Here is a 10902-nt window from a genome sequence, read left to right on the forward strand (position 1 = left end):
CGACATTCTTGTCACTTAGGTAGCAATGATGCATTGCTAAATGTCACTCATTGCTTATGTTTCTAAAATGGATTTTAGAGGCATTATCAATGTTACAAGAACCTATTGGGGCACACACAAATAACATTCTATTTTAGAGATGAGTTCATTTTAGTTTGACTTTAAGCTCATTGGATGGTCAAGACTTAAGTTAGACTCAAGTTAGTTGAATTTGAGTTAGACTCAAATTAAACCAACTTGATGAATGAAGTTTGATTCATCATGCATGATTAATGTAGATTAATCATGCATTTAAGAAGATGAGGTTATCATGCATGATTAATAAGGATTAATCATGCATTGATGAGGGAATACCAAAAGTCTAAAAATCTTTGGTATTCATAGCTTGAGTATAAAAGAGTTTTTCTTCCCAAAACTCAATGTTGGATGTTCATCTTCCTCCCTCTCTTCTTCTTGGCTGAACACACCACCAAAGGGTTGCTAGCACAACTAAAATTTTCTCCAAAAGTGAGTATTTGTGTGGATACGTATAGAGGCACGAACATTTGAACGTGCAAGAGATCCGACAAACTTTGGACAAGCGAGATAAGCAAAGGACACGCTCCAAAGGTATACCCTATTAGATAAGATTTTGTAGAGCTAAACTTATATGAGTTTTTTTTCGCATGGATCGCTCAAACAATCTTTTTTCGCTGCGATTTATTGTCTATCACATAGGATTCCCTACACTTTAAATGGGTCATTATAAAATTTAGGCACTTTAAATAGTAGTTTTTACCAAAGCTACTACATTAACCTTGACTAATCTAATTTTTTTAAAAAAAAAAAAGTCATGGAACAACTCCAAAGGGACTAGGGAACACAATAGAGGAGTCATGTGTGAAATTTGGATAATTTAGATGTATTTTGCAATTTTAGCTAAAATTATTGTAAGAACTTAAACTACTCAAAAATAGAAAAGAAAAGGCACAAAATGACTCTAGAGGGTCTAGGAAATACAAAAGAGGGTCCATTTGTGAAATTTGAGTAGTTTAAGCTCATGAAGTAATTTTGGTCAAACAATTTTATGGACTTAAATTGGAAAAGAAATGCATAAAAAGGTTTTAGAGGATCCAAGAAACAAAAAAAAAGTATTTATTTATTAAATTTAACTAGTGTAGTCAAAACTATTATATGAACCTAAATAACTCAAAATAAAAGGATTTGAGTGTCTAAGGGATCCAAACTAGTGGTACAAATAAATTGAGTTTGTTCGTGAGCTTTTCAAATCGATTCGAAAAATATTTGATTCATATTTAAAATTATTGAATTCAAGTCGAACTCGAACATGTTTGATAATTTTTTTAAACTAAATTTGAATTCATAATATTTGATTGTTCACGAGCCACTCAAAAGCTAAATTCGAATCGAACTCTGATTATTTTTATATAATTTTAATTTAAATATGCTCAAATTAAAGTTTAAATAATTTAAATTGACTCGAATTTAAGTCATTTCAAACTACAGTTTGATTCTACTCGAATCAAGATTCAAATAATTCGAACCGAACTCAAGTTCGAATTTTATTTTGAATTGAATTCTAGTCAAAATTATTATATGTTTGAGCTCAAACTCAAATATCAATATTTTCATATTATTCAATTTGATATATCGGTTTGTTTGCACTCGTAGTCCAAACCTACTACTTATCTGGGTACTATTATAGATTTAAGTGAGTACAAAACTTCTTTTGTATAAATGACAAACAACAAATACAAATACAATAGTGTAAATCAAAGAAGAAAATAAAGAAGTCCAAGGGTCAGAAGAGAAATGCTTACAATTGTAAGAAGGCAAATCAACAATTACAAGGAGACAAAATATCAGCGTGATCTAGGGTTTCTAGTAATATTTGAGCATGACATCTTCCTATTTAGGCAACAATTAACGTTTTAAATTTTTTATCCCACTAAAAAAAATTACTGCATCATACCAAGAGGTATATCATGCAATAAAAATATAAGTATTTTATGATGAAATTTACGATGAAAAAAAAAATTTTATCGCAAAACTAATTGACAACGAATTTGATGATGAAAATATTTTTATGGGTAATAACTCGTTGCAAAATTCTACGATGAAAAAATATTTATTCATCATCAATTTTGGATTAATAAAATTTTCGTCGTCAAATTCATCACAATTTGACAATAAAATTATTTTTATCGCAAAATTGAGTAATCATTAATTTGCGATGAAAATAAATTTTCGTTGTAAAATTTGCGATAAAATATATTTTTGTCGTAAACTATACGACAAAAATATATTTCATCGTTATGGAGGAGCGAAAAATTATTCGTGAAAAATGGATGAGATGACGAACATAGATTTCGTCGTCAAATTGACAGCGAAAATAATTTTTCATCGCCAAAATTGACAATGAACACAGATTTTATCGCCAAATCTCACTAAAAGAACATAGATTTTTTATTCCACTAAAAAAAATTCGTCATTAATATTCATTGCTAATACTCTATCTTTTTGATATGATCATACCATTTTTGCTGCTTCTATTTTGGTTATTCATCAATGATTTGGGATCTAATCCTATTGTCAATTAGATTACTTGAGTTAATGCTTAGATTTATTATTATTTTATTTTATACGTCTATTGCTGGTGTAATTTTTCTTCAATGGACATTGAGCTTATCCATTAGAATTTGGCTGATAGGTTAGTGATTTGGATCACTTTAAATAATTTGCCTTTAGGTTGACTAATCCTTTTCAATAATTGAGGCAACTTTCAGATAGACATACCTCTTTGTGTAGACATATCCTTTAAAGTAGCTTAGGCCAATCTAACACACCCTTTGAGATAGACACCTTTAGCCAAATCTAGGCACACATTTAAATAATCTAGCACCCCTTTAGATAGTTAAATCATCTTTTAAGTTAGTTGTCTTCCATGTAGTCATCATGGTTATAATTTATCAGAGAAATAAGCAATTTTACCAAATATTATATTGTTTTATTTTAATTAGGCTTAAATTGAATCAGTGCTGTCGTTTTGGGCTTTATGGAGTACTTAAATTTAATTGGATTTAATTGGGGTTAGGATGTTTGACTTAAATTGGATTTAATTTGGTTTGTCCAGATTAATTCATCCTACAATTCCAACATCAGTCATCTGGGAAAATACTGAGAAACAAAAGGAATATGACATGAACAAAATATGTGTTTTTTTTATATAAGAAAAAACTTGTTTTTACAAGCCACCATTGCATGTTTGTTCAGACATGAGGCTTTTAATTGTAAGTTTAATCCAAGTTTTGAGCTAAAGATTCTAGACAAACACTATCCTAACTGAACACAACATTCTTCCATATAAATAATTTGTTCGAACTGATTTTTACTAATATACACAGCAATAATAATAAATAAGTCTTTATCTCACTAAGTAAAATCTTTTCACTAATACATACAAAATATATTAATATAGAAAATCTATGAAACATAACAATCAAATCTTTATCCCACTGAATGAGATCTTTTTGTTAATACATGCAAAATATATTAATATAGAAAACCTGCGAGACATTAACGACCAGGAGGATTTCTATTCCATGACAAGTATGAAGGGTCTCCAAGTTTCCTGCGAGATGGAAGCAAGTAAATTAGCAAAAGATGTCACAAAATATTGATCACTTGATAAATTATATACTTCATTCAACCTAATTTAATATTACCCTTTTGTTGTAGGTAATAATAATATTTCTCAGCAGTACACGATTAAAGTTGATGAGTTGAAGAAAATTTAAAGGCACTGCTGCCACTTTGGATTTCCAGTGTTATTTAATCCCCCAACAAACCATGTTTCATAAAATAAATCACTTCAACTAGTAACAAATATATCTAATCATGTAATATCATGCTTACATTTCAGTATTTTTTTTATTTGAGGGAAACTCATTTGATTTATATCATGGGGTTCATATCTGAGTATACTTGCTAACTGTCGCTCAATTTTATTTTCTTAGAAAATGTAATTTACCAGTTGAGAGACAGTGCTACCTCACTTTCCTTCTAAGAAGTTGTTGTCAATTAGCCTTTCTGAATTTACCTATATTGCTATTTACCCTCGCAATTACATGATAGATTCAATCTTTTGTTATTAGTAAGACTATTTAAATACCCCAAGCGATCCTAATGAGGTGAATTGCAAGTTCTTAATTTGAGTTTCAGCTTCTTGCTTCACGAATTCAACCCTTCTTCCTATTCCTCCTGTCTCAAATCCTTGATCATCTTTTTGTTCATACTCTTCTACTCTGATAACTCTTCCAACTTCTTTACTTTTCTTCCCTTTGTACCTCTTCCTTGAATCTCTTATACCCTCTTTGCCCAAAGAGACTAAAAAGACTGGTGTCCCGAGACTGGTGTCCCCTCTTTAATCACTAATGGTTAAGTGAGCTCTGGTTGGGCATGCTTAAATATCATGGCATAGGCATTTTGTCTAAAAATGTGTTTTCTTGTGCTTTTACATGGTATTAGAGATGCTTCCTCATCTTTGACAACATTGGAACTAAGGGTGCATAAGTTAGGAATAAAAAGTCACTTCCTCTCTTTAGTCCAACTTCTTTACTTTTCTTCCCTTTGTACCTCTTCCTTGAATCTCTTATACCCTCTTTGCCCAAAGAGACTAAAAGGAAGTCACTAATGGTTAAGTGAGCTCTGGTTGGGCATGCTTAAATATCATGGTGTAGGCATTTTGTCTGAAAATGTGTTTGCTTGTGCTTTTACATGGTATTAGAGTTGCTTCCTCATCTTTGACAACATTGGAACTGAGGGTGCATAAGTTAGGAATAAAAACTCACTTCCTCTCTTTAGTCCCACGTGGTTAAGTGAGACCCCCTTGGGTATGTTGAAGTATAAAGAACCCGACATAGGTGTGCATTTTATTTTGTACTAAATTTTTCAGAATTTTAGATCCCTACACTTGATTTTACCTCTCCTGTACTCTCTTCTAAACTAAATTTTAACATCATATGTACCCTACCATGTTACTTCCTCTTCTAATCTACCTTTCTTCTTCTCTTCTCTTTTAATATACGATCTCCGTGAGCTCTTCTAATCGACCGCTTTTAAAAAACATTATAAGGATCAGTATTAAAAAATAAGAATATTGAGAATAAATTATTAAAGAAGACAGAACTTAAAATGTCACTTTAATATAGCACCTTCAATGCTATGATTGAAAAAGCAAGCGACTTAATAGTATGAAATTCGTTATATAAATATCTCTCACTAGTTGGAACCTACACATGGATTTTTGTTGTTATACTAAGTCATCCTTCTACACAGTACACAAACTTCACCTAATCGATGTAACATGACCCATTAAATATAAACAAAATAGAAAAAGATAATGAAGAAAGCACTGAACAAATTTATTATTGTTTGTACAGTCTTGTCTATTTGGGGGCTGAAATTTTGTTATTGTTTATACAATTTTGTCAATTTGAGGGCTGAAAAGTTTTCTGCAATTGGGCACCTAAAATAGTGTTCACTTCCCACATCCCAAAGCTAATTCTTCCAAACTACAAACATTACTAGTGGGACATTTGATGGCTAACCATTAGTTGTTCTAAATTTCTACACATTTTCTGTCTTATATTATCTTAAATGTATACATAAAATGTAGGCATTTCCAGAGATGTGGCTACTGGGATTATCATTTTTTTTTATAAAAAGTAGGCATTAGTTGAAATCTGAAATCTTTCTTCCATATTTCTGTAAGATTTACCTATGTATTTTTTATCTTAACGTTTTTTATTTTAACGTGAATTCATGTTAATTAAGGCTAAAAATGTGATTTCCTGATCAGTTCAAGCCACAAGTAGCTATGTATTTTTTAAATGTAGATTTTGATTTCAAGGACTGTCTTCAATTGAACTTTCAGGTTTCAAGCAATTTGCAGGCAACCAAATGCCTGCATAGCCTTTCTGCTGCTCTATTTGTTCTACATAGTGCATAGGCAACCAAACAGTCCTAAGTGAATCCATAAAGAGCACCAATTAAGCATAGGAAAGCATATCGCCGCAAGAGTAGTTCTAGAATTCTAACTCCTGAGGTTAAACTAGACTAAAAAGTTCCATGACAACAGGTTGTAGTTATGTTGGTTTCAATATAAGAAATTACCAAATTGGAATTAGTAGTGAAAGAGCATACCTAGGCTTCACCAAATACACCATAGTAAAGGCTATGGCCAAAAAGAAGCATAATCCTCCAATAGTGAGATATGCGATGCCGATAAAATCATTTTTTCCACCAAGCCAGCTTGAGGTGGAAAGAACCAACTTCTTCTTGCCACTAAAACTATATGTGTTGTAGTGGTTCTGTATTATTACCATTATGGTATCATTTTCTCTAAGCTGTTGTTCTATTTTCCCATATGGCTTCCTGAATGTTGGAAGGGCAGCAGTACGCATCCAGACGATGAGATCTTCCTGCTGACTCAGCTGCACATCAAAAGCATAAAAGTTGAGTCTATCTATTAGATTCAGTTGCTAAAAAGGAAAGCATAATGAAATTAAAACCTATCAACATACTTATGAAAGCATGGGAAGAAATTGACTGCAAAACAACAAACTAAGAAGAGATCGACTGTAAAAAAAACTGCTGACAGTAGCTCAGGACCAAGCATTTGGCACATAAAATATTTAATAGCTAATGCATTCCCAACTAAATGCCAGCCGAAAATTTTCAAGCAGGAAAGATCTTGGGCCAATGAATGGCACAATCTTAAAATACACAGCAAAATCATCGGATTTCAGTTGTAAGAGACTGCCGCTTTTTGAACATGAAGAAACACTAAGCCATAAAATTATATCATAAAACTATTCACTAGTTAGCAGGATATCTAATTTTAGTAGAAAATGAAAACCATATTACTCGGCAAGTCGAATGTTGCAACATAAAAACATGTAGCATGTAATAAAAAAAACAGAGGCTCACTGGTATGCTTTCGTTAAGTGAAGCACCGCCTTTCAAGGTACCATTCTGAAAGTTCCTTGGAAAGACATCATCTCCAAATTTGTGATCCCTGTCACTCTTCCAGGAAATGCCCCTCTTGTTCACAGTCAAATTTTGGTTCCCAATGGAAAAACTGTAAGTATCATTAAATAAACTCCATGCTATGAGACCACAAGGGAGAATTCGAGAATCATTAGATGTAGTGTCTTCTGGATCACAACCACTTGTCTCATTTGCTTTCCCACGATCCCTCAGTTGTGCATCATTTCGGCTCCTCACATATCTTGAAGAAAAATTCAACACCCAGTAAGTTAAACAATGAAAAATTGTTTGTCAATATCTGTATAGGGATAAAACGTAATTACTGTATGACATCATAAACTGAACCAAAGGTCATAGGAAGGTAGGTAATAATGTAACATGGTATGCTACTAGTGAAAATAGTATTGCTAGCTATAGAAGGTTGTGCAGCACATACCTCCTATGGTTTTGGTAGAAGTTATCTAGTTGATAGTAGACATAAATGGGTGGATCCATGTCTTTTGGTACCTAAGAGAAAGACAATGGTGTTAATAGTCGTTGGCTTTTGCAAAGCTGTATTACTTGTCAAGATAACCTACAATGAGCAAGTTATCAATGCCAACAAACTAAAGCTCTGGTTACATATAATGATGACAGAAATTAAATTTTCTCTCCGCTCCATTGCAACAATAAGTATAAAAGTACAAGAAATCCTTGTTACCCTGAGTGTTCTACTGCAGGTTTTATTAGTATTGTCATCCTGGATGTGTGCAACCTTCTCCGCCTTCGTGCGCCCTTCTATGCAGTCTGCGTCATAACGTTCTACAATTTCAACAACCTACAACAAAACTAGCAGTCAGATATAAACAGTGCTACAGGACATCAAAGCAACTAGTCATCTTATCAACAATTAGCATACATTGTTGGAGGCCAGCAGTGCTGCAATACCGATGGGAATGAAGATGACGCCAATAAGTGTGAAAACAGATATCACCTGCAAGATATGGCATGAGATTTTCCAATCAAATATCCAGTTCAAAACTTAGTATCACAAATTTTGTATAGAGAACACAAAGCTTACCCATCTTGGAGTAAGGATTGGTTTACAAGCTGGGAGCTCCTGCTGTGTAAACCTGGAATCTGAGTATCCGATTGAAAACAAACAAGATCAATAGATTCAGAAGAGATATTTTAGCATGAATCAAACTGGATATGCAAGGGGGTTTAGGAAAAACTATTGTAAAACCACTCTCGTCAATATGCAAAGAAACATAAGTAAATGTAGTGAATTAGCTGGATTTCTTTAACATAAGTAAATTTCCTCTTAAGCTTCTGTGATTGCCTTAGCTTGACTAAGTCAGATTGACAACCAGGCCCAACCAAATGAATTAGCTCTTTAAAAGGCAGATTTTGTGTCAAGAGGAAGGCACCTCATACTGATCAACATCATACTCTCCACAATTCTGCGCTACTTTTTAATCAAATCGAAAGCTCCAAAATGGGTTCTCAAGCAAATTTGATCAACAAGAAAAGGCTTCCATCTTACTCGTATAGAATGCTATTAAAGGAATCATTTGTCTCGTTGGATGAAATAGTCATATCATGGTTTGAAATTTTGTTCCATGTTAGACGAAACAGGCGAAATTTACTGTTCCGTCTGTCATCCGACACTAGCACCGCGAGTCATGGTAGGGTCGCCGCGAGCAGCAGGTGCGTGGTACAGAAAGCCTAATAAAACATTACGTAATTAACTTTAACTTAATAATTTCAATCAACTCCGAATTATAATAGGGATAATTTAAACAAACTTAATCAAAGCCTAATAGGGATCACAGTATGGAGGCGCTGTGATCCCATTTTTTTTTTTTAAAAAAAAATATTTTTTATTTTTTGTATTTTTTATATTTTTTATTTTCTAAAATTTAGATTATATTTTTTATTTTTAATTAATATATTTTATATTTTAAAAAATATCAAAATTATATTGGTACAACACGATATAGTATCAAAATCATATCGTTCTGGTCATAAACCGAAACTCCGATATGACTCAGACTTTAAACCATGAGTTGTATTATCATGGACTCATTAAGAAACAGGGGATCATTGATTTATAGGAAGTTAACACAACAACACCTGAAAAATGGTGGTGGACCTTGCTTAATTTAGTCAATGGTTCTTCATCCTCAAGGAAAATTGACATCAAACTAGTTAAAAGGCATTCTCTTTTGTTTGGAAGGGTATTATACAATCCTCTACCCTCTTCCTGGATGGAATACAAAGCAGAGTGGGAATGGAGAGTCAATTAACTTCTAGATCGTTAGCCCTAGCTTTGATCTTCGCAGACAATTGCAAGGATTTTGGACCAAGCGCCTGCATCAAACTGAAATAATCTGGAAAGTCTGCCTACTTTACCCTTTTATAGTATGAAGGTTATAATGGGCTAAATCGCAATGGAGTTGTAGAACAATGTTGAATAGCAAAAAAAATTCTCTTGACAAATTGTTGACAAAAAGCAATTTATATTGGGCAGAACTGCAGGGAGTTGTAGAATAGAGTTGAAAATCAAAAATTTTTATTGGCTCCAATATGATGAGGATACAAATCATATTTGCTTTTGGTGGCATATGTTAAAAAATAAAAAACTCAATTCACACAGGAAAAAAATATATGTGTTAACTACAGCTACCTGCTCCATGGTGAATGGTGCTTGTGGACATCACAAATGAAAAGTCTTAAGAAAATATTTGTAACTGCTTTTGCGATTCTGTGTATTGATTGTTCAAACTTTCGAGTAAGAGATTAGGAGAGTTCTGTTTATAGCCGTACAGTGTTATTTGTAAAATGAAATCTAACCGTGGCCGTCTTTTCCTCGGGGTAAAAATATGAATCAAAACACACCCGAAGATGATCGAGCAACAACAAAACAACACGAGAGAGACGAGTGCGATACCCAAATCCCAAATCTAATTAGAAAGGTTGAAAAAAAAAGGAAATTCCAATAAACAGTTTAAATAGATGCACACAAAAGCAATCGCATAAACAAAAATTTCGCCGCAAATCCCATATCTAACAACAGGCAATAAATCGATCTTACACTTTGGCCGGTTGGAATTCCTCCTGGGAGCTGATACATCCCCCGATCCAGAGCTGGTGCCAGCAGCCGAATCGTTCATCCCCTAAAACACGAGAAACCTCGCCAGATGGCAAGAGGTGAGATTTTCTGATCAAAGACGGGCAAAAAAACTGCTCGGGCCCTTCGATAAACCAAACAATCTCAGATCTTTCTCAGAATCAAAGGGGATTTGGCTTTGCTTATAGCAGTAGTTGTTCTGCTCCCAGGGTGGTCGAGTCGTCGTTTGACCGCGTAGCGATGGCGACTTCGAATGAAAACGGTAGAGAAGGAGGTTCTACAAATGAATGGTCAGAGGCGACGGCTGTGATGCTCAATAACTTACGGTGGTGGCGTGTGCAATGAATGGTCGAGATTTGTTGGTGGCGGGATGACCCATGGCTGGTACATGGAATTGGAACACGAAAGGGGCTTCCGTTGCAGCGAGAGTTGGAGGAGATCCATTTAGTCAATTGCAAGATGCCTTTTTTGTTTGGTAATCTAAGTGCGCGACTCGCGGACTAATCAAAAGTTTGAACGGCATTCATGCATGACGCACTCGAAGTTTCTAAAATTTTTTTTAAAAAACACACCATAATTTTATTTTTTTTTAAAGGACGCAATTAATTCTGAAAATATTATAAACTAATTTTTTTTATTTAGATTAAATCAATTTAATTATTAGAAAATTTTACGTCATTAAACTCGTGAATATTTTCTAAATTTATTTATATTTTTTAAAATTATAATTTAAAATTTAA

The 10902-nt window shown here is 33.4% G+C and overlaps 1 protein-coding gene across 1 annotated transcript; it reads right to left on the reverse strand.

The window, feature by feature from the left end:
- Positions 1-3407: 3407 nt before the first annotated feature.
- On the reverse strand, positions 3408-10397 carry LOC141816514 (ALA-interacting subunit 3-like). Its single transcript, XM_074704285.1, has 8 exons — positions 10127-10397; positions 8111-8169; positions 7949-8023; positions 7751-7867; positions 7487-7557; positions 6991-7291; positions 6205-6494; positions 3408-3631 (listed from the first exon to the last, which is right to left on the reverse strand). Exons 1-8 carry the CDS (start codon positions 10203-10205, stop codon positions 3577-3579), a joined length of 1047 nt encoding a protein of 348 aa, XP_074560386.1. The 5' UTR covers positions 10206-10397; the 3' UTR covers positions 3408-3576.
- Between the last annotated feature and the right edge of the window lie 505 nt (positions 10398-10902).

Source organism: Curcuma longa, unplaced genomic scaffold, assembly GCF_044706935.1.
Source record: "Curcuma longa cultivar G26 ecotype Majalengka, Jawa Barat unplaced genomic scaffold, ITB_CL_G26_1.1 contig_17079, whole genome shotgun sequence".
Lineage (NCBI taxonomy): Eukaryota > Viridiplantae > Streptophyta > Magnoliopsida > Zingiberales > Zingiberaceae > Curcuma > Curcuma longa.